Source organism: Chroicocephalus ridibundus, chromosome 6 (assembly GCF_963924245.1).
Source record: "Chroicocephalus ridibundus chromosome 6, bChrRid1.1, whole genome shotgun sequence".
Taxonomy (NCBI): Eukaryota; Metazoa; Chordata; class Aves; order Charadriiformes; family Laridae; genus Chroicocephalus; species Chroicocephalus ridibundus.
This window is the reverse complement of record NC_086289.1, coordinates 8,916,452-8,940,783: the sequence shown is the minus strand read 5'-3', so window position 1 is coordinate 8,940,783 and position 24,332 is coordinate 8,916,452. Positions and strand designations below refer to the sequence as shown.

The 24,332-nt window shown below is 36.5% G+C and overlaps 1 protein-coding gene across 6 annotated transcripts in view; it reads left to right on the top strand.

The window, feature by feature from the left end:
- The window catches only part of ATRNL1 (attractin like 1), a 527,881-nt gene that overhangs the window by 272,332 nt on the left and 231,217 nt on the right, over positions 1–24,332 (top strand). For 5 of the 6 annotated variants that reach the window (XM_063338742.1, XM_063338741.1, XM_063338745.1 and 2 more), the window contains exons 25-26: positions 2,697–2,758; positions 22,831–22,909. In XM_063338742.1, the coding sequence (XP_063194812.1) occupies positions 2,697–2,758; positions 22,831–22,909 (141 nt within the window). The remainder of the gene's footprint in view (positions 1–2,696; positions 2,759–22,830; positions 22,910–24,332) is intronic. The other variant, XM_063338744.1, reaches the window with a different exon arrangement.

The window sequence follows — 24,332 nt, the reverse complement described above, 5'->3', positions numbered from 1 at the left end:
AGAAAATACTGTAGTTCATCTTTTAAACATGAACTCTAATGTTAGATAATGTTTGATTAAAATCTGAAATTACTTCTGGGCTGGAACTTTATATTTTACTGTGTTTTTGCTCTAAAGTATGAGTACTTTCGAGAATATCCCATACAACCAAACAAGTAAGTTTTACAGACAGAAGTTCTTCCATAGGTTTGCAAACATGAACTCCAGCAAAAAAACCCATCACAATTGTCTTAAGTAGATGATTTGATTAATAGAAAGTGGAAAATGTAAAATCAGTCCTTTTGTGTCTGTTTTTGTGCAAAAGCTGTCCATCCCATCTTGAGCTTAGGGATTTGCAAATCATATTTAGTCATTAATAAAATCATTAAATTGTTGTAAATCTGCCTATTTCATAGTTCCTGTGTGTTGAAAAAGAGAAATAAAGGTACTACAGTTTCTTAGAAAATTTTCTATAAAACTTTCCTGATATGATTGTGATCAGATTGTGAGTTTTGATTGCAGAGCTTTCCCTTGACTGTAGTTGTTTCTAGACTAACAGATGCTGTTTGTTAATGAATGCTGACACCTTGAATGAAAATAATTGAAGTAATGCAAAATATAAATGATCCTTCAACAAATAGCTTTTTAACAGGTCACACAAGGTGAACTCTGCTGAAACTGTCATGTTTTTTTCTCTTTGTGTTAGTTCATCTCCTGAAGTATGGTACTTGTAAAAAAACATTCTGGAAAAGCCAGCAGTTAATTTGAATGCTAAACATTATTTGAAGGGAATCCAGCCTGCATTCAAAATAAAGATTGACCATAGAAAGCTTTTTTTTTTTTTCCCCCCCATACAAGGTATTCTTAAACAATTGCTTGTGCTTGAGATGCACTTTATGTTTGCTAAAGAGATCTTCAGATCTTTTCTCAGATTTTATCTTTTCGATGTAAAATAAAGGTTACACTGGCATTAACAGATACTTGGACAATTTTGGCCACTCTGTAATTTCTCTTCAACTTTTTCATATTTTTACTCCCTAATCTCTCTTCATTTTGGTACATTATGCCTCATGACAGTAGTCTAAGTTAAAGTTTCTGAGAATTTAAAATTTCTGCCTGTGTTGGACAAATGTGAAAACATTTGTAGATTAAACTTGAGTAGTGAGCAAAGAGTTCTTTCTCTCTCCTGCCTCCTTCCCAGGTGGTCTTCAGCTTCTTGTTTTTCCACACGCTCCTGGGCCAGAATGTAGGTTTTGCCCTGATCCAAACTCGGCAGTCTACTTAAGCTAGGCACATTGAAATTTCCTCTCTGACGAGGAGACAGAGTGTAGCACTCAAGGAGTTCAATACACTAAATTATATTTCGATTCATTTATCGAGTATCTTCCCTGATATTTTGGGCTGAGAAAATTTGAAATACCTACTTCCTGTATCCAATTCCAGGGCTCCTAGAATTGTTTGCATTGCTTGCAGTTGTGCATTATTAGCGAAGAGAAAGCAGAAATTACGTCGCAGAGATGCGTTTGCATGATGGTGCCCCCTATGCTGATTCCTGGAATGATACAGTTTACATGCTCTTCCTTCCTTAGACTTTTAGTAATCTGAACTATGTTTAGCTGTGTTTGGCTGGCACAAGGCACAGTAGCACCATTATAAAACTGAAGTTTGCATTACATTTTTGCCATAAAAAATAAAATATATCAATTCCTGAGTATCATGAGTTATCATTTCAAAAGTTCATAAATCAACTGTTAAAGGGAATAAGAGTAATTCCGTGTAATTACTAGTCAACATCAGATCTTAAATGCACAAAGATCTCTAAAAAAACCCAGTTATTTGAAAAGGCTGGGAATGTAGTTAGATAAATACTTTGTGCAATTCAAAGTAGAAGATTCTGTGTATCTTGAGCTGATAATTACACGCTATGAAAAACTGAACAAGACAGGGAGTTAAGGATATTTGTAGATATAACTTAAATATTAAGTACCACTCTTAACATTAGCAAAAAGTAATTATAATAATAATTATAGGCTCCATTGCATGCAAGTGTGAATGTGCGTCTGTGTGTATATGCTGTCTTAGAGATAATTATTAAATCTTTGTGAAAAATTACAGTAAGGAGTTGAACTAATGCATGTTCTGGTGAGGCTGTAAAAATGTAGCCTAAAAGAATATTTTTTATTTTGTCTTTAAAGTAATTTGCTTTCAAACAGTTTGTTCTGTTGTGCACCAGATTTATCTTTTTTTTTTTTTAATTAACATATGTGGTAATTTTAATATTATACAATTAAAATATTTTAAATGTATAAATTTTAAGCAAAAGAGGGGGTTTGTCATTTCTAAACGCTTGTTTCAGTGTTGTTATTAAAATGGAAAATGGTAATAGGTTAAAAGAGTTGACTATAAGGAAGACAATTTATATCAATATGATTTCTTAATATTTTGCATGTTGTTTTCATTGTTTATATTGAGCAAGTTTTACGTGGGCATTTCTATTAACTTTACTTCAATAGAAAGACTGTATTCCATTGTTTGTATTTTGACACAGGCAAAGGCAGGGGAGTTAGTTGCTCATCTCACTTTATGGTAAATGCAGGTGTGTGCACACTAGACTGAAATTACACTTGAAATTAATCATCCGTGGAGCCATAAAGCCCTAGCCCAAAAGGAGCTGTTGACTCTGAAAGTGTTGTAATTTACTTCTATTTTATTTGCAGATTGCCTTCTCACAGCACAATACTATCATGGATCTGGTGCAGTTCTTTGTCACCTTCTTCAGGTAAATTGCTTTTTCTGTCTTCTGACTGAAATCATGCTGATTCTTTTCTATCAGACCAATATCTTAACTAGATTCTTAATCTTAAGAAATGCCTGCAAGGAAGCCTTTAAACTGTGTTCTCTAATTTGCACCAGTGGAGGATCCAGGCCATTGCCCTGTAACTCCAGGCAGCTGCTGGCATCTTTCATATATTTCACATTTAGTGGTACAGTTTTCACACTAACTTCATGAAGATTAGCTAGATACATACAGTATATTACAGTGATTAAGAGAAAACAGCTAGACTGGCTTAAACCAGTAATTTATGTTTGTGATTGTTTTGTAAACTCTTTTAAAGAATTATTAAAAATGATAGTTCTGTTCAATAGCTTATTTTTAGTAAAGGACCCCAAGTCACTACTTACACCTTCGTGTCTTAGAGATTAATTGTGAAAGGCAGTAGGTAATGCATGAGGTTTGGTTACGGCAGCGCTGCAGGAATTCTAAGATCTGAACTAAACTCCCCTGAGTTCTTAAAAGTTCAGCTGTCTGATAAAATGTCAAAAACTTGAATATACGTGGATTAGTTACGGTGCTTTGAAATCTTGCTGTGAAGATATTCCCCAATAACCATGAAGCGTATGCAAAATGCGAGCGGCGACAGACAACTGTGTTCATCAGACTCTGTATTTCTAGAGCTACCATGCATTTATTTCACAAGTTCACAGTACAGCTTTTCTGTTTGTTTTAATTACCGTGCTCTGAGGAACTGTACCTGAAGAATCAGACCCTTCAGTGCTGCCAACAGACCAACCTCAGTTCATTGCTGTCACCTAAAAGGGGGCAGAAATGAGCAGACCCTGAAGTCTTCTGTACTCAAGGTATTGGCTAATGGAGAGCGGCTTAGTAGTAGGTGGAAAGCATCCCATTTCTTCTCTTTCATCACAAACAAAGCAATAAATGCTGGTTGCCTGAAGGTCAGTCCAGTAGCAGTTTGGGTTTTTGGTGTTCAGGAAGTTTTTTCTGGGAAGCCAGCAAGATCCAAAATATGGTGATGCTCATGACAAACCTTAAGACGACAAATTCCTCTAGAAGAAAGCAGAGTCTGTCCAAGTATGGTAGAACAGAGGGACCCTGTCACAAATAGCAGAGGGAGACTAAAAGCAATTTGTTTCTGCTCTGTACCCTAATGCTGGCTTAGAAAAAGTGAACTATAGGCTCTTTGATGGTGAAGCCATCTGTATAGATATATTCCATTAGCTCTCCTGGTCTGATGGACTGTCTGATATGGTTTGTTCTAGGTAAATGCAAACTTACCATGATTCTGACGAAAGATCCCCCTTAGAGAGAGAAAGGTTGTAGGAAAGCTGGCAGCTATCCTACCCCTGCCTTTGACTCAGCCCCAGCCTAATTGTAGAGCTCAGGCTATCAGCTGTTGCTCAGATCAAGAGGGGCTTGCAGGTGTCTGCAGCACCGTGTTAGTAATCAACCTTAGGAACCTCGTTGCTGAAAAGCATAAAGGAATCAGGAAATGCTGTGAGTAATGCATTGCAGTAATCCAGGCAAGGTACAACAATTAATAACAGGACATCCTCCAAAGGCACATGCAATTCAAGCTAAGGTTGATGGTTATGATGAGAAATAGAGTGTGTATCAAAATACGTTTTCAAATCTTGATGTAAGATTGTGTGGTTCTGTTCTACAACAGAATTGGTATCAAGGTGCCTGTAGACATAGGCAGAACGTCTTGGAGTTGGAGCTCCCGTATTGTGTTTCTAAGACAAAAATAGAAAGAGTAGCACACAGTAGATTCACACTTTGCAAAGCAGAACCTGAGAGGAAAAGGGAAGGGAAAGGAGAGGAGATGCTTGAAGGAATGAAACAACTTCATGAAAAAAAGTTACTTGGTTGCATTGTGTTCCCAAGTTGATTAACTCTGCTAGCAAGATTAACCCAGGCCTATTGCTTGTCCGATGGGCTCTTTCCAAGACGTGAAACAGTACCTTCTGTGTGGTTTTTTGTTCCAGTGTTATGCCCAGAGGCATGGGGTTTTCATAGGTGTTAGAAGTCCATTTATTTCCTTATCACAGAACCAAACTGAGAATACATAATGTCCCAGCAATACTCACGGCTCCTAGCTGCTGCAAGTGTAGTAGCATCCTCCCTGGCATCAGGGCTAGCAAATGGTCACTCCTTGTAAATGATCCAAAGAAGAAACCGTCAGGTTGTTTGTCACTGGACTAGTAGTTGCAATGTGTTGTAAATAAATGTAGGAAAAATACTTAGTGTGTCCTTTAAAGAAAACCAGACTGGGAAATTTAGAATGAAAAGTTTCCAATCTAGGCACTGTTAAAACTTTCAGTAGTTATTAAATTGGGTGTTGTTTCTACAGGATCACTAGTCTAAACAATCTGCAGAATATTTCTAATAGGAAAATGTAGTAATAATGAATTATTATTTTTTTTCACACTTGTGGACAGAGTTAGTCGTACTCAAAGACAGCATCAGGACATCCTCTCCAAAGTGCTTGATAGTCTTCAAGCCTTTACCTGAAAATTTGGTTTCAGCAGATTGTAGCCTAACAAAATTATTTTAATAAAGGTTGGTTTGTTTGGGTTTTGTTCTGTGGTGTTGGTTTGTTTTTTACTGGATGGGAGTGCGGTATATTAAACAGTGGCAAATTATGTTGGGAACAGTAATAACACAGGTCATATTTGCTAGGTTTATTGGCAGAGAAAATAATTGTGTTTAAAGACAATTTGAATGTGCTTGATAACAAACCGTTTCAACCTGCTTTGATAAAAGTGCATTGGCATTTCTCCCATCTAGTATTATATTTTTTGTATTTCTGAGCACATGGAATAACCCTGTTCACACTGGCTGCTTAGCCAAACCAGCAAATAGCTTTATTTGACAATAACAGCTACTACTTGAATCAGAAACATCAAACAAGCATTTTTTAGAGTTTTCCTGATGTATCAAGATCAACTAGTTTAAAAATACTATTCTGTAAGCAATTTATTTAAAACTATATGTAATAAAGTGTAAAAGCTATGATTAGATCTGCAATTAATGCTTGATCTACCAAGACACTGTTATTGTATGTTCTAGAACAGAAAAATTGTAGAAATAAAAGTTGTTTTGAAAAAATAAGCAGAATATTACAGAAACTGTAGTGCTCCAGACCATGATATTCATAGTATCAAACCAACAAACCTATTTAACTCATTCTTTTTATACTGGAAGGTTTCATTTTATCTACTGATTCAGTGACCTTTTCTCTAAGAGTAGAAATGCAATCAGATACGTAAGAGTAGTAACAGGTTCCTAACAGTCTTACAGAAACTGTGGCATCTGTGCTGCTTTAGCCAATGCCTTGAAGACTTTCAGCCGTCACACAAATTGAGAAGTGTGTGACTTTTTTTCCACCTGCTTTGAAGCAGTACAGATCTCATTAGAAAATTTCACAGGCAGCAAATGTGAATGATCTTTCTTCTTATACAGAAGAAATGCAGTTCCCACAGTTAAAGAAAGTCTATTCCTGTATTATCCTAGCCAGTAAAACACTGAATTAGCTCAAGCCTGGCCTTCTTTTCTAAACTGTAAGTGATAAAGAAGTTTTCAGTACTTTGAAGTCTTATACGAATATATTGTTTTGGCTGAGTAGGTGGCCAGGACATTTTAGGCATTTCGTTAATGGTACATGAAGTATCTTTAGTTTCTGAAAACATCATTTACTGTTTCTTTAGATCATATTTTATCATGCATAAAAATTGACAATGTTCAATATTTGTTCCTTTTATTGCATATGATTTGAGTAAATCCAGAATTGAGAGCCAAGGAACTCTTGATTGCTAAACCTGCTTTTAAATAAAATTATAGTTAAGAATTTATAACAGTACTCACGCATTTCTCAGAAAATCATTTTTATCAAGAATCTGATGCGGGAGTTCTGGTAAGAAATGTGGTTTTGTCTCATAATCACAAACTAGGTAAACGTGAAATCAGTACGGGTGACAAAGGTTAGCTATTAGTACTTTTGTGATAGATAATAGCAACTGCTACAATCATAACGGTTTTTTTGAAGTCTGTTTCAAATACGTAACACCATCACTAACTTTCTCTGAGCATCCATCTTCTTTATGCACTCACAACGATTCCTTCCGTTTCCTCTGGTTGTTGGGTTGGAGCTGCCAGTGGTGGATTTTGTGTCTGGCTGGAACGGTACACTGTAGGCACTTGTATCACATGTCTATTTACTGTTATGAATTACAGAATTTCCAGTTTGTACTAAATAGAGCAATAGTAAGTAATGTGGATACTTCGGAAGTTTGAAAATCGGTGGGTTTTGTGTGTGCTTTAAGAAATTCTATGAAAAATTGTGGTCATCAGGGGTGCATTCTTTTTGAACAAATCTTTCTGTGAGCATTAAAAGTGAGAGAAAAGAATATTGAAAATATAGCCGGTGTTTATTGCAGGAGGAAGGGGTGGGCATTTAGGTTAGGGTGGCATGAGCAGCATGCTACGTAAGAAATGCAGCAGTTACTGAAGAACTAGATTTATCACCCCCATATGTGTAACTGTGTGCCAGAATCTCAGAAGAGTCACTTCAGTTGGGTTTCACACAGTGGCAGTGGATGGCTGAGTTTCAGCGGGTTGTATCAGAGCTCCCAAGAGCTTCAGGACCCGAATCTGCCATTCTGGGTATAAACTTGCAATGGATGAATTCTTTCTCTTTACTGGGCATCCTTCGGTGTGTCTGCCTGGTTTCATGTTTTGTTTTTGTTAAAATAAAGGATGATAAATTAATGCTAGATTTTGCCATGCTTAGCTTTATGAGATCAGATATCGATCTCTGTAGGAAAGACAAAATGCAATGTGTCAGGATCACATCACATCCACCATGGCTGCGTTCTCAGAAAATGCAGAAGTCTTATAAATCTAAATTAGAATATTTTCTGGTAACATGAAAATCAAGTTATCTTAGCAAAATGGATTTTACATTTGGGGCTAGAATAAAATTGATTTTTACTTAGTGATGCATTAAATGGTTTTCACCTCACTTAGAAGCAAATAGTTGTCTGACTTCCACTGGGACAAGCATGGCTATACTGCAGTGGGCAATCTGAGTTGGTTTTTGTTTTAAGTGTTTCTTTCGAATTGTGGAATGTGTCTTCCACTCTCTGAATCACTTAGAAACTTTGTCATCACTGTAGAGTTATTTGGTATATTCGTATTTCCTGAGAAGGCAGCCCTGTTATTGGCCTGCAGGCAAAGGAGGTTCCCCAGCACCACTGGATCAGTTGCTCTTCAAAACAACGGATGAGTCATTTAATCCCTTGGCGAACATAACTGTTTTCCATTATTTTGTTGTTGTTTTTCTTCTTTCTATTTTTGTCCTTTGAGTCATTTGGAAGCACGTGCGATGCACTAGTGCTTGCTGTGTTTTGATTTCAAAATACACTGTCCCTCAAAGTACAAAACAGTTGCTCGGCTTGATATCTCAAGGTGGCCTATGTACTTGCTTGATACACAGCAGATATGGGCTTTTTCGTCCTTCAAGTAGGTGCATTTCAAATTTTGAACTTCTCACTTCCTGTGTGTATGAGATACAATAAGTGAGAGCTCTTCATTGTGCCTGGTGAAACGCTTAATCCCAATTTCTGCTCGGTTCTTAATAAGTTCTGGAGTTGCTTAAATGCAGAGGGGAGTTGTAGGGTGAAAGTTTGGGTGACAGTAACAGGATTTGAAAGATTTCTTTTCTTTTTTGCTTCCTAGGCTTTTTCAGAGGGGGGAAAAAAAAAAAGAAAATCTGAAATTGCGCACTTTATTGTGTGTGGTGCTGTAGCCCAGCACTCCAAAAAATATTTTGTCACTACTTCTGCTTTTATATAGTCTTACTGGAATCAAAGCTGCCATTTATGTAGTATTCACCTTAGAGGTCTCAGAAGGCGGCGCCTGAAATAAGCTTCCCAAGACTCCTGAAGCAAGCATGCCTTTTTTTGAAGATTCAGTACTTTGCAGGCTCCGTCACTCTGGGACAGTTCTGTAATGGTCGCCATTCAGGGATGCATCTTTCTACAGCTGCATTGTGTTTTGTTTCCTAAGAGGCATCATAGATAATTCATATTGTGTTTCTGTTTTGATTCCCTACATTTTATATTGTACTTTCTTAAATCCGATTAGTCAGTTGTTTTCTTAGACTAAAACAACGCTGGTGCTCACAGCTATTTGTCTTCTAGAGTGCTTAATCCTGGTCACTTTTTTTATGAAACTCCAGTCCACTGTACTGTAAACAAAAGAACTGGAACAGGTTTTCGTCTGTGATAAATGGACTTGAAATTTTGCTTTTGTCATTTTAATTCAAAAGAGAAGCAATTCTTTCTTCTTATGACAAGGTATACGTACCCGTTGCAAAGTTAACTTCAGAAGTTTCTTTCCAGATGTAAGTATATAGGGAAGTGGGGTGAAAGCTGATGAAGAAAAATAATAATAATAAAAAAGAAGTAAAAAATATTAGGGTTTTCCTTCAGGCAATAATGTCGTTGTCCATTATAGCAAGTGACAAGCATCTTTCTCAAGCCCTCTGCCAGTCTGTCTCTGCAGATGCAGTCGGTACGGCGTGCTGTGAAGTGAGTGACATCCAAGAAATGAGCAATCTGTTTACGGCAGTAGAGAAATATTCAGGGTCCTTGTGTTCAGTTGTAATAAATCACTGAAAGAGAGAAAAGAGTGCCAGACTGCTTGTTATGCTGCGGATTTCATAGATACTAAAATATTAGATCTGATTATTACTTTTGAGAAGAGATATCTGAATTTAAAGGAATTGACCTAATGAGCTTTGAAATGGAATATTAATAAAAATATTCCGGTAAAATTTCCTGGTACCAAATGAAGCATTTTCTTTGGAAGATTTTGGTTTTCAAATTTATTTATTGGGGTTCAATGGCGGGGTAGGGGAGTACATTTTGTCAATAAGAAGCACATTGTGGAAAATGCTGTGGACTCCAAAAGCCACACGTTAAAAAGTAATTACATTATCTATTTGTATTTTTAAATCTAAATTTAATCTGCATATGTGGCCCAATTATGTTGTGGTGGTTTTTCTATGTTTTCAATAATTATTTGTTGTATTTTAGGGAAACATTTCTTTCTTACATGTCTTTTCAGTCAAAATTCTAAATACCAGGTTGAGGGGTGTCAGGGGTTTTGGTTCTTTACACAATACAATTACAGAACAATAATTATGCTGCTTTGGCCTGGAAGTCTAAAAATCCTCACTCTGTCTCCAGGAAAATTTCATATTAATAGAGATTTTAATAAGGAGAGTTTATGATTTTTTTTTTTTACACCTACCAGTTCAAATATATGCACCACTTTGGAAAAGGTTTTGTAAATATTACATAATAAAGGGAAAAGTTCTTTAGCAACGTACTAAATTTCTGTAAGATATTGGAGGCTAATACACTAAACAATGCTGACATGGCTTACTGACTCTCTAAATGTTTTTTATATTTCTGTGATTTATTATCAAAGGATAACACCTGCAGTAGAGAAACAGTGCAGTGACAGAAAAGAATGAGGGGAAAACAAAAAAATTAATGAAATAACGTGGATCTTTTGCGTTTGAAGGCTGCTGAAATGTGGCGTTGGTTGGCAGTCCTTCTTCCCCAAATTCACTAACTGACCAGTATTAGAATGAAAGAGTCTTCCCCCCCCAGCCCGCTTAATTTCAAAACTTAAATTAGCATAAATCAGCAAAATCATTGCAAAAAAGGTGGAGTCAAAGCACAGTTATTTTGAAATAGAACCAGTATATTCAATTTTGGATTCTTCTTGAAAGTTACTGCAGAAAATATTAAATTCTGTATTTCATAATTTATCTGCAAGTTTAATGGACACAGCTTAATATTATTTTTCTTTTTAAATCTGGGGGGTTTATACACAACATCTCTTGTTGAGAGAAATATAGAGTATTTCACCCATGAAGGGCAAAACCATAAAATTATATGAAATATGAAAGTCTTTTTCATGAGGAAAAGAAACATAATCACACTTTATGGGTGTGATGTTCTATTTATTCTATGGAGATTAATTTCAGTTTATGTTAGATTAAGCCCCTTTGATTGTAAATCTTCTTTATTTGCTGCTTGAAAGAGGTGAAAGGAAGAACTGCCGAGAGTTAAAGTTCACATCTAGAGCTTTATTGCATAATATATTTCAGAGTCCTTTTAAATGGTTCACTTTTGTTTGATAATGTATTGGCAGAATGAAATGTGAATGTTGGCCTTCCGGATAGCATCCTGATGTACGCTATATCCATTTTCCTTTTTTAGGTGTATATAAAGGCTGTTCACATAATTGATCATTCATCCATACATTACTATAGTAGCTTCTGGTACGGCTTGTGGTATATTTAATAAGAAAAGACAGCTTTATGTATATATACATGAATTATTTATGTAGGAAGAGATGAATATAGAATATGTATGTGTCCATTTATACATTATATAGTTACTTTTTAATAATTTTATTTAACAAAGTTATTTTAACCCCCCTCCCCAAATTCTCTATAATATTTTAGCACATGTACATAATGAAAAAAATCAGTACTTTTTTTTTTTCATAATCATTTTCCTGCAAATAACAAATTCCCTGCTCGGACACATCTCATTCTTCTTTACCTTCAAGAAGTATTTTGATGTTTCATTGCACAGCAAAGACCAATAAAGCCGGGCTTTGTAGAGGCAGTTGTCAGAGATGATTTTAAACTATTACAGGAGTTGGAATTTATGCCTCAGGAGATGAAGGATTAAGTTAGTTTTCTACATTCAATATATATTCATAAACGATTTTACACAGATGTGGTAGCTGTTCTTACTAATAAACTAATACGTTTTATGTTGATATTTCATTGATGCTGCTTACATTAAAATATAATTTATATGAAATGCAGTTGATGCCATTGATACTCCAGTGTCCCTGTTTTCAGTTACGCATTCAGAGCTTAAATTGTGAAGCTTTATTAATACCATTATTGAAGTTTTAGTTTGTTGTTTTATTTAATTTTGCTCTTCTTCCTCAACAAAAGTATTTGGTTACGTTTCCAATAGTAATTTTAAATGTGCTCTTCTGGAAACTTACAGCATGCTTTTGGCAGTATACTGGGTTTTTTAAGGCTCATTTCCCTTTCATGTATTTCTCTTAACTTCTATTAGAGCAGTCCAAATGTTCTGTGCCACAACAACAACATCCAGTGGTCCTGTGGAAACCAGTCAGAAACCTCCATGGCACAGGGGTGCTACTTTAATTTGCCCATGACCTTTATTTTGGCTCCTCTGCAATGCTCCAGATCTCCACTGCCAAAACCAGTCTCAAAACAGAAAGGCTGCTACCGTCAAAAACATTTGCTACAGCCAATGTGCCACTTAAAGGCAACAAACACCTTGTACTACAATAAATCTTCATTACTTCCAAAGCAAGTTACACTCTACATGCAAAAGAGCTGGAGCACCTCGGCCTGTGCATCTAATGCTTTGTTTACAACTTGTTGTATAGACAGGCGTGCATTGTGCTACTAAACGTCGGTGTTTGGGTGAATCCGTCCGTGGATACCTGTATTGTGCAGCCTCACCCAAGTACTTGAGCAGAGGCAGCTCATAGACTTTGATTTTTTTTTTTTCGTTTTTATTTATATTGCAATTTATCTCAGCAGTAAAACAATCATATTCTATAACTCCCTTCTTCTCCCATAACAACTACATAATTTTATTTTATTTTTATATATAAAAAATATATATTCATATATATTTCACACAGGTATACTTACATTTTTTTTGAGTGGAGTCATACGTACATACATAAGTGGTCGAGGTGGCTGTGGTGCAAACTTCTTGGATCGTTTGGAAAATAGCATCATTGGGATAATTCAGACTCACCTTGTGGAAGTAATAGTGAGCGTGGATCACACGTGTCCTTACTTTTTGGTTCTTGTTTGGCCAGGCAGCTAGAGATGGCCTGAAGGTTAGTTAATGAGTATTCCAAAAAAAAGGTACACGCTATGCTACAGAATCTGGCTGCACCTAAAAGTTAGTGCTACCTTTGTGGAGTTGGAATAAATTGTTTGGTTTGGGATTTCAGAAGATTGAGCATATAGCTGTAGAGGAGGTGATTTCTTAAAGGGGCTTTGCTTTGAATACGTTTTAAGATATAGCTGTAACACAGGTCATACCCTGAAAGAAATGATGCCTGGATCAGATACTGCTGAGAATTCCATGCCCACCTGAGTACTACTGATTCAAAAATGTTATGTCAAGTTGTGAGATTTAAGCACTATGTGCCATTTGAAAAAAAAAAAAAAATCGTGTCAGAATTTTTGCTCGTGTCTAAGTGTACCTTCTGCAGGGGCCAGTGTAGTGATGCAGTTCTGTGATAGCTTTAAAGCTCGGCCATGACTGAGACTTCAGTAGGGCTCTTTCCTTTAAAATAAGTTATAATACCCCTGTGTTTTCCAGGTAATTTTCTCAATAAGACCAGGGAATAAGATCTTGTCTGAGGAATTCCTTTACAATCTTCCTGCCATAGTCCATAGTAATCCTCCAAGATATAAATAAATTTTCATCTTCATGTCCATCTACTCTATGGGAGATGAAAATCTGTAGAAAGATCTGTTGCTCTGATCTGCCAGATTTCTCTTTGTTTCATAAAAACATCTAATCTCTCATTCTAACACAGAGAAAACCAGGAATGTATTATGTGGGAGTAGAGTCCTGTCCACCCCCAGCCCGTTGTCTGTGAAAATATTTCATTTATAAAGCTCAGGATCATCAGTGGTCAATGTCTCACCTACCAGGGAAAGAGAATGTGCTGACATACGTTTCTGAATTGAATTTTTACTCAAGAGCCCAAGCGCTCTGTCCACGGCTCCATCTCAGCCTTCCTTCTTCCTTTTGTTTTATTCTAACTGCAGTAAGTACCAGTTATATCTGTTTCCAAGCAGAAATAGTCAGTTTGTGTGTGATTCTAACACAGATGTTATGAAAATAAGGATTGTAGTATTTTCCTACACCAGGAGTAGGAAATTCTTTAGATGTGATCTCCTGTTCTCCTTGGTCAAAAGGACCACTCTGATACTAGGTGGAAATGTTCACAAAGGTTTGATGTTTCCTTACAGACTTGAGTCCGCACTGATGATACTGGGTAGGTGTCAGGCTGGCACTGAGGAACACTATGTTCAAATAGAATCTGAAATCATCAAAACCTATTCTTTTTTCTTTTTTTTTTTTAATACATGCTAAATACTCAAATAAATAGAAGAGCTTATACCATTTAACAGCTGAGTTTATTCTAAATTCTGATCCCTATTGTATACATTGTCAGCCTTTTCTCACCTTAGAATAACTATGTATTTGTGTTTTCTATACCTGCAGAGCTGTTCATGGCAATTACTTTGCTGTGTGAACTTCAGAAAAGGTTATGCAGATTTTCTATTGCCATCTTTAAGAAGTTTTGCATATATTAAAGAAAAATGCTTTCAGTTGCCTCTCCATATGTGAAAGTATTTTTTAATCTGTGAGCTAAAGTATTTCCATTATGGCCTTGTAATGTTTCTAAATCTTTATTTAAATACTTGGCCAGTAATTTTATGAACTGCATCTCTTTCAGATGCAGTTCCTGTTAATCAGCCATGTAAAACACAGTAAAACAAATCTAATGTGGATATCCTTTACCTTGCTTTCTTACCAAATATAGTGTTCTGCCTGGGAGGACCAGATTAGTAGAAGGCCATGTATACTTCTGTTTTTCTTTTTTTTTTTTTTTTTTATAAGGTTGGTAGTTGTGGAGGTGTGAGAAGTGAATTTTAGGGGCAGTTATGTTACTTTCATGAGACACTTCATGCAAGATTTATTTATGGGAATATATAGATTTTCAGGACTGCATCCAAAAATAGCATTTTAATCACTGTCCTCTGGATAAGAATTATCCATGTAATTAGTTTCAAATGAACTTGAAAGGTGTTGCTTAACTTGTGTGAATCCCATTTGAGACACAAATAAATAAATACAAATTTGCATTTAAATGATTTTTGGTAATACTTAAAGTTTTAAATACCATCATCGATAATTTACTTTATATTCAGACATTTCTTTTCACTTTCCAGTTCAGAAAGCAAGAACTGAGGGCTTGAACCCTTTGTATGGCTTTAAGATTAGAAGGTTCACATTTGAATGACATTTCCCTTGGGTTCCTGTATTTCATGGAGAAACTGGGGGAAAAGCTGGAGCTCAGGAGCTATTGCTTTATTAAAACAACAGGGGCAGGAAAAACTGACTTGGAGTGGGACACAGATCTAGGCTGATGAAAGAGGAAAAAAGCCCTGCCGGTGCATGGAGCTGCTGGTACTGGTAGAATTTCTCACAACCAGCAAGAAAAACAGGACATTCCTGAATCACCTCGGTGGTAACGGTGGTTTAGCACGGCAGTGCTGTGGAGCCGGAGCGCTCTCAGACCAGGAAACCAGCACTACTGGTGGTGGGTCTTGGCTCCGCAGGGTCAGCCAAGATTTATTTCCCTGACCCCACACCGCATTAGCAGGGTCTGGAAGCTGCATAGCCTGCTCCATTGCTAGCCAAGACTACTTTCCTCTAAGTCTTTACACATTTTAATTTGGAAGCATAACGCTTCATTCCCAGAATCATTCAGAATTGCTTATCATTGAAATATTCCTACTTACAGTAGTGTTTGTAAAACTGCGTGATTCAGAGCAATTTAATTAATCATTAAAAACGTAAAAACTTTTTACTGCTCTCGTACGTGTCAGACTTCTAATATTATGTTTGCAGTGCTTTGTATTTCAGTTAATCCTGTTGAAGTCTTTGGAGCTGCTTGTCATGTGTATATTAGTTAACACAAGTAAGGATGGTTGAACCGAGCACATAATCATAAACACAATGTTCCTGTCAAGTACAATGAGAGAAATCAATTGCTGCGACAATAATTGCTATTTGAAATAATGGTTTTAGAAAAATAATTGTTCAATTATTTTTATTTTAGAATTGTGCTTGCTTTATAACATATCAATTAAAATGCGCTCTATTTGCCAATAAAAAGATAGTAAATAATATGTCAGAAAAACAGTTCTTAGAAAAACAGTATATGTGATCTCTTAGGAACCTTTTGCAATATTAATTTAAAAACATTAACTTAGATATGAGACTTGTTTTCTTTGCATGTATCTACATTAAAAAGATTTTTGTCATCAGTATTTTTTACTGAATACTGTTATTTTTCATTCATGTTTAAAAAATACCGCAGTTGGTATGAAGGAGAAAACTTAATACAGGGCAGGATCACTGTTAAGTGAGATCAACAGGCAAGAGCCTTGTGGATCTAGAGGGATATTTAACTATTGTCTCACTCAGCACAGCAAGGTTCGAGTAATTAAGCCCTAGTTGCCTTGATGGCCCAACTCCTATTTTCAAAAAAAAAAGACTTGAGAGGAGCTTTTAAAATATGTGTATGTATACACATGCGGGCAGTCGGTGAGACTGCTATACACCTAAATAACTTCCAAAGTTATTTAGTAATCTTTTTAGTTTAGAAAGTAATCTTTGGGTGCTTATGTCTCTAATAGTAAGCAGCGTGGACAAATAGGAGATTGTCTGTGGAGTAACACGGTGCTGAGGACCTGACATCCACACTAGATCCGCCTTGTCATTTTGCTGCTTAGGACTAGCTCTACTTTAGTTCCATGGACTGAAAGCCCACTTGCGTCTGGAATGTACATTGCACATCTTCCAGTTTGGCTTCTACATCATGAGCTCCAAGATCACTCCACAGCATGAGCCAAAGCACAACAGTGGTGACAGGGGCTTCATTCCAAAGCCCACTCGTGATCCACACTGAACCAGCAATGCAAGCACCACCCTAGGAATCTAAGGACTTGTCTACCGCACGTATTTGAGCATGGTGAAAGTGTAACAACATTAGTATGAAGCTGACAGACCATCAGTTTCCTTGGGAGTTGTTAGAATAGTCTTGGCAAACTGTGCTGGCACAGATGCGCTACCCCCAAGGTGGGCTTAACCAGGGATAGCTTAGGGACTCTGCACCACGCTCAGCTGTCTGGGGCTGCTGTGCTTTGTCCCCTGCTATACGATGAGTAAACGTGACCGGTGGCTTGAATTAGAATCCCACACCATTTTTAATTTTAATAGAGTTAAAGGTATACTAGATTTCAGGTAGAGTTTGAAAAAGTGTTTGCTTTCATCCAATATGGAAATTTATACTGAATTATTATGCAAATTAGTGGCTTAAATAAAATCATAGAAACAACAATTATTCATGCAGGAATGTTCATATACATTTTTGGACATTTTAATTTCTCTTTGCATGTTAAATAATAAGAGAATGAGAAAAGACATAGCAAAGGATGGGGGATTTTGTTTTGTTCTGTTTGCCTTCCATTTACAATATTGGTCCTTAAAATATTTATGTGTAATTCATGAATTTGCTCCTTTTACATCACTGCAAAAATAAGTAAATTTTAACACAAGTGCTCTTTTGATACAGTAGGTAACTTACTTATAGGTATTAATATGTAATGGAAAAAAATAAGGAATTCGGTAGTGTGTTTATAATGCGTTCATAGAGCAAATGCACAAATGTGTCATTAATTCATCTAGTGTGGCCACACTGACCGTTACATTTCACAGATTTTCCCCTGTATTTATCCCTAAAATTTGAAATTGTTTAAAGATGATCTACAGGTTTCATTTTAGTTTGCAGATAGCAAGCAGCAACAGATCTACACATTCCCTTTATGGTTTGTGCTAGTGTTTAATCTTAGTTTTCAGTCTGCCTCATAATCGTACACAGAGAAAGTAATTTCTCAGTTAAAACCACTGCCCTCTCACTCCTCAGCCAGGTCTGTGATCTGCGCTAAATATGTCTAAATAGGACCTCTGTAAGTTAAAAATTTACTCTGTACATTGCAAAAGTCGTTACGCAGGCAGCGTAATTCCTTGCGGTTTTCCTTTTCTGTGCTCTGTTAAATGAGCATTTCTCTTTTCATACTACTCGGAGCACTTCTGGGAAGATCATCCGTCCAGCCTAGACCTTACTGCTAGACCCTGTTGTTCTCTTGCAGCCCTTCCTTGGCCACCTCCTTCTGCTGCATTGGAAGTGAATTACTTATTTTCCGGGCTTCCTCTTCAGTTCATCTGTTCTCTAATTGTTTATTGTCTCTTATTTAATACTAAGGTGATAACTTTCAATCAGCCTGTAATACACACCAGTGGTGATGAATTGCTCATTTTCAAGTGTGCTTTTTTAGTGTTTCCTCCTATTTTGTTCCGCATGGTTTGAAGGGGCAACTGTGCAAAGCTATGTCATTATCTTCTGGCAGATCATTTCTTTGTTCTAGAGACTACAAAATCCTGATAATGCTTGAGCTGCTGTGCTTTTAAGTGTGTCTTAGCATGATAATTGTCTTATTGGGAAGATTTACATTCAGAAGTGCAGAAAGTCATTCAGTCTGTACTCTGGGTCTGCATTTCATAAGCCATCTGCATTGCGAAGGCATCTATCTGTGTACTCAGATGTCATTCAGACTCTCAACTAGAGAGTGCACCTGAGTATTTAAGGTTGGTTTGAGCCTTTTTGTTTCAGCATCCCAGCAGCAATTCATACGAGTTGGTCATTCATACTGATCAAGTTATTTTGGGCATTGCTTCATTCCAAGAGGAATACATATCCTTTGCTCTGTAAATGACGCCTGGATTCCTTGTTCTTGTAAACTCAACGCAGCAGTCATTGTGTTTAAAAAAAATAAAATAAAAAATATTACTAAAATAGATGCCACTGACCTATTGGCACACAGTAGGATTTCTTTGTCCTCATTACGATTAACCATTTTTTTTCAGTCTTTGTGTCATGGATAGACCTCTCAGTTATTATATATCAGTCTCATCGAAACTGACTGGATCTGATACTCTAGGAACCTTGCAAACCTCTCTAGAGATTTCCTTTTCTGGTGTTGGTTGCCTTCTGACAATTTCTTTTTGACCTGTCTGCTGGCCAGTTTTTAATTCGTGTGTGTTGCACTGCACTGATCTCGGTTTTACCACATCGTTTGTGATTGTGCTTTCTTCTCTTGTATCTGTGTCTCAGGATGGAGCTAAGTAGTATACTGGGGCTTTGGAGAGCATCCCTCTATGCTTGTCCTGCTGTTATGCTGTTTGCCTATGATGTTAATGTCTTTATCATGTCTCCTTTCAACTCCCTATTGTTTCAAAACCAAAGGAGCTTATTTCTACTACCATTCCATTCCCCTTGCCAAGTGGACTGTACTCCTTCACACGTTTTTCGTTCGACTTTTTGTTTTTGAGATGAGATGATGGGTGCTTTGAGAAACAGACATACTATAGATTTATGCGCTGGCATCCCAGTGCTTTCTGTTTTGTTCTTTATTCCTTTTCTAATCTCTCCTAACATCCTATTTGCTGTTTTGACTGCCACTAAACATTCAGTTGATATGTTCAAAGAACTATGTGCAATGACTTCAAGACCATTTTCTTGAGTGGTAATTGCTAATTTAGAACCTATCATTGTGTATTTGTAGCTAGAGTGGTTGTTGTTGTTGTTTTTTTTTTTTCTTGTGCACATTGCCTTAAGTTCATTGGCACCAAAATTCATTCTCTTATTTTATTGCCAAGTCACTCAATATTGTGAGATCCTTTGCAGTCAGCTTTAATTTTTATTGCTCTAAATAAACCAAGGCTATTATCTCACCACAGCCTGGAACCAGGTTAGTTTGACAAAAGCTATTTTCCATGTCTGTCTTCTCTTCGTTAACATGAATTTTAATTTTTTTTCCTTCTGGTTATTATATTATATTAATTATATAATATTAATATATTAAAAAAACAGAGAACAAAGTCAAATATTGCACGTTTACTTGTAAAGAAGAAATCATATGAAAGTGTTAAGTAAACATTTCACATTACGAATTCTGTAATTTCCAATTATTTATATTATTTTATGGGTGTGTCTTTGAAACACTTGTTTCTGATTTTGACTTTGCACATAAACTAAATGATGTTTTGACTGATGACAGGAAAGTTCAATGTGTGACCCAGCTCCGTTGACATACAGAGCACAGAAGCACTTTGTCTAAAGTTTTGCAGCCAGAACTCTCAAGTTTATATCTTCTACTAGCTTAAGAGAATTGTTCAAGAAATTAATAAATGTGAAAGATAGAATTTTCTAAGGAAAGATATTCCATTCCTGGTCACAATGAAGCAGTCACACAGTGCAAGGCTTTCTTAGTTTCTTGTGTCCAGCTCTCCTAAATGTATTCATCTTTTTCAAATTCCAGGAGCTTTGGGTTCACAATTTTAAATAGAGTTGCTGATGTTTCCCTAATTTAGTTTTTTTGGAAGGACTATAGAGGAGGAGAAGAGCAAACGAGACGGCTTACCCTTACTTCATGCGCAACATGCTAATTCATAGCAACATGTCAGGACTCTGATGTTGCCTCTAAGCATCTGTTGCAGTTATGAGCTAGACAGCACAGTATATGGTAGGGAAAACACTTCTGGGAAATAGTATTTGTAAGCAGCTATTGGGTTAAAAAGCTTAAAAGATATTGCTGCAAAAGTGGATTTATTCTGGTGGTCAGTGTGGGGAAAGGTTTTGCTTTTCCCTAGACACCAAATATAAATTCACAGTAAACTTGTACTTGCTTTCAAAGGACACCGTAAAAAGGAAGACAGCCAAAGATAAATTTTAAAAAGTGAAATCAGTGCATCAGCTGGAGCGATGCATTAAATGGTGAATGTTCTCTGATGATCAGTTTCTATCATAACATTCTTTGTGCTACTTAGATATTATGTTGTAAAAAACTGTTAAGAGAAACTCTTCTAGTAAGAAATACTCTGTTAATAAAATGGTGTATCAATTAAAATGTTCTTACTGTGTTAGCTCCTTTCAGTGAAGACCCATGTAGAAAGGTGATTTACACAGAGATTCATTAAAGTGTAAGGCTGAGATTTCGCTTCTGAATTCCCCAAGGTTCTTGAACCAGCACTTGCCCTCTCACATCCTTTTATTACAGATAGTTGACTCTTCCAACAATTTTCTATTGGCAGAATGGTTCTTAGATATGCTGAACTGTTCTGATCCATTGATCAGAACCAATCAAAATTCCAAGTACCGTTGCTTCTTAAAGGATCTGTGCCAAGAACCAATAAAAGCTCAACGCAGTATTTAAAATGGTCCTACAAGGAGGGAGGGAGAATATATCTTCCTTTCCATAAAAATCCCTAAGTCCCAAAGAACATTAAAAAAAACTGCTAAAAAATGCTGGGGGTTGACATTGGCTGTTAAGAGGAAAGTCAGACTTTGCGTCTAGAAATGATACTGTAACCATTTTTTCCTTTCAGGTTCAGAATAATCAGCCTTCTTGGAACTAAACAGACAGAATTAAGTCTCTTAAGTAAAAAAACAAGCTGTTAATTTTAATTGAGCGTTCTATGCCCAAACCACTTTGTATATTTGGTACTTTTCTCTTTCAAGCTCAGCCTCACGCTGGCAGGCTTTCTCAAGGGTGTTCAAAGAAGAAATTGATGAAAAAGAGTTTTGAAAGCTCATAGTGAAAAGAGGTTTAAGTGAGTAAGATAGATAGCCATATTGATTGGCTCATAGAAAGCCAGATTGATTTGTGTGACTTTAACCATCCAGAAAAGCTTGTGTTATGGAGACTGACTTTTGAACATACTCCGAGCAATGGTACTTTTTGTTGTTCAAGATTCAGTGGTACGGCTGATTCTGTTGCTTGCAGGCCAAGGTGTGATTGGGGGCTTTCATTCCATTATCAGAATAGTGACATTAAACTCCAGCTGCCATAAACGGGTTTCTAATAGTCTCCATATTGTGGGTAAACACTGAATGCCATGAGCTGCTACTTCTGGAGATGTATCTTCTAGGTCATAACTTCAGTTCTGTTTACAGCATGACACAGGGAAACGTTGATGTTACTGCATGGATCATGATTATATTTTGCATTTTTACACAGTACTCCTCTGAACTATGCTACTTCAGGGTATTCATGGTATTTCCCATATTAGTTAAAAAATACATTTTTAAGCTTTTTGTCAAAAAAATTATGGATGACTAGTATAATTCAATAGTTAAAGGATTGTATGAATTGCAAACTGTGCACAGCAGATGTGCTAACATGACTGGAAGTTCTTCACACAGCTAGAAAATCCAAATATTTTTATCAAAAACTGTCTAAAAAATTAAAATATTTTCTGTCTGTTTATATTAGGTGTCAACTTTAGAAGCCTTTTGTCAGTATCCAGAAATTCACTAAAAGAGGTTGAGAGTTCAGTGATCTTCCTATCAAAATCTTTTATGGACTAAATGTTACAAATACAAAATTATTAGAGCATGAGAGAAGGCATATGCTCCAATTGTGAACTGCAGAAGTTTAATAACGTTGCTTTTTTTTTTCTCTTCTTCCGTTGTGTCTTTGGGACTGTAACATGGTGATGTTCTTTGGGATGTTTTCCCTGGGCAATTTACTACAGAAGTACTCAATTTAATAAAACAGACCTATTATCAAGTGCAAGCCTGGTTCCTCAAACTAATTGCTAGATAACTATATACTCCCTGCATATAGTTATCATTCCTGCATCCCAGGAAATTATTCAGAATTCACAGAGAGAAGTATAAATTGGTATCATTTTGGGGCTATAGTTCATCTTCTTTTTGCTTCTGTTGAACGTGGAACATGCAGTGCGTATTTGTTGAGACTGTTGTGGTTGCAATGGAGCTTATCCCATGCTAATGGAGGCAGTAATAGCATTTTATGGAGACTGCCACAGCATCAGAGGTGTGTGTTCTCTTTTGACTTTGAACTTGGGTGGTTGGCTGTTGTTTGTCATCCTGGTAGAGTTTAGTTTTACTCTGTTTTTGTGGGGTTCTTTTTCCACGTTTGAATGTATTTTCATTACCTTTGATACCCTAAAAACATAAACTTTTTCAGACCATTATGTTACAATTACTTTTTTTTTTTTTTGTAATTGCAGTTGTTTCTTATCCTTACTGCTGGTAGCCGCTGTCGTTTGGAAAATCAAACAAACCTGTTGGGCTTCTCGACGGAGAGAGGTATCAATAACTTTAAGATTATTGTGGTGGCTGTGTCTTTCAGAATAAATTGAGAGCTCTGATGAACAATCGCACCTCCACTATCTCCTGTATATGCAATTTAAATATCCTGCTAAACATTTTGGGTTTTTTACCATGGATTTCTTATGCTGAGGAAAACGTTTTTCTTCCTCTTGCCAAAAATTAAAGAAATTGCAGCACTACGTTGCAGAAAGCTAAATTTTCTTTATGGTGGAATATTTAGAATAGAGTAGAATAGAGTAGATTATTTCAGTTGGAAGGGACCAACAACGATCACCTAGTCCAAGTGCCACTTCAGGGCTGACCAAAAGTTAAAGTGTGTTAAGGGCATTGTCCAAATGCCTCTCTGACAGTCTTGGGCCATCGACCACCTCTCTAGGAAGCCTGTTCCAGTGTTTGACCACTCTCTCTGTAAATAAATGCTTCCTAATGTCAAGTCTGAGCCTCCTCTGGTGCAGCTTTGAACCATTCCCAGGCACCCTGTCACTGGATCTCCGGAGAAGAGCTCAGCACCTCCTTCTGCACTTCCCCTCCTCAGGAAGCTGGGAAGGGCAATGAGGTGGCCCCTCAGCCTCCTTTTCTCCAAACCAGACAACCCCAGAATCCTTACCCACTCCTCACAGGATATTCTTTCCAGCCCTTTCACCGTCTTTGTTGCCCTCCTCTGGACTCATTTAAGTACCTTAACATTCTTTTTAAATTGTGGGGCCCAGAACTGCACACAATACTTAAGGTGAGGCTGAACCGATGCTAAATACAGATGAATAATTACCTCGTTTAACTGCCTGGTTATACTGTGTTTAATGCATCCCAATACTCTTCAGTATTTTCAAAATAGTGGTGCGAATTGAGTGAACACAGAGGATCATACTGTAGCATCTCAAACTTTCTAAGAAGCTATTTGATGCTGTGACTTAAGTTGTGTTGTTATCAACAGTCATTGGAACATATAGTAGGAGACAACCCTCTCTGCAAAGAGCTTACACTTCTTTTTTTATTCTCTCTTTTGTCTGTCATTTTTTTTTTTATTCTAAGCAAAATTCTCTCTCAATTAATATTAGTAGTTCTGGCATTAAAACCATGGCACAATTGAAGCTCTTTAATAAATACTCATACATAAAGCCACCTCATTCTTCTGCTGTCTAAATCATTATACCTATGTTGGAAATTTTTTTTTTTTTACCTGTTTACAACATATTTGTTCTTACCTGTTTAACAAATGATTAAAATTGGATGAGATTGAATTTAGATTATGTATACTGCTACATGTATATAGCATGATGAAGATGGTGTATACAGGTAGTTGTCATATTTCATTTTGTTCTCATAAATAAGATGCATAATTTTTAGACAGTGATTTTCTTTTCCCTTTGAAGCTTCTAATCTTGATAGTTTTTGGAAA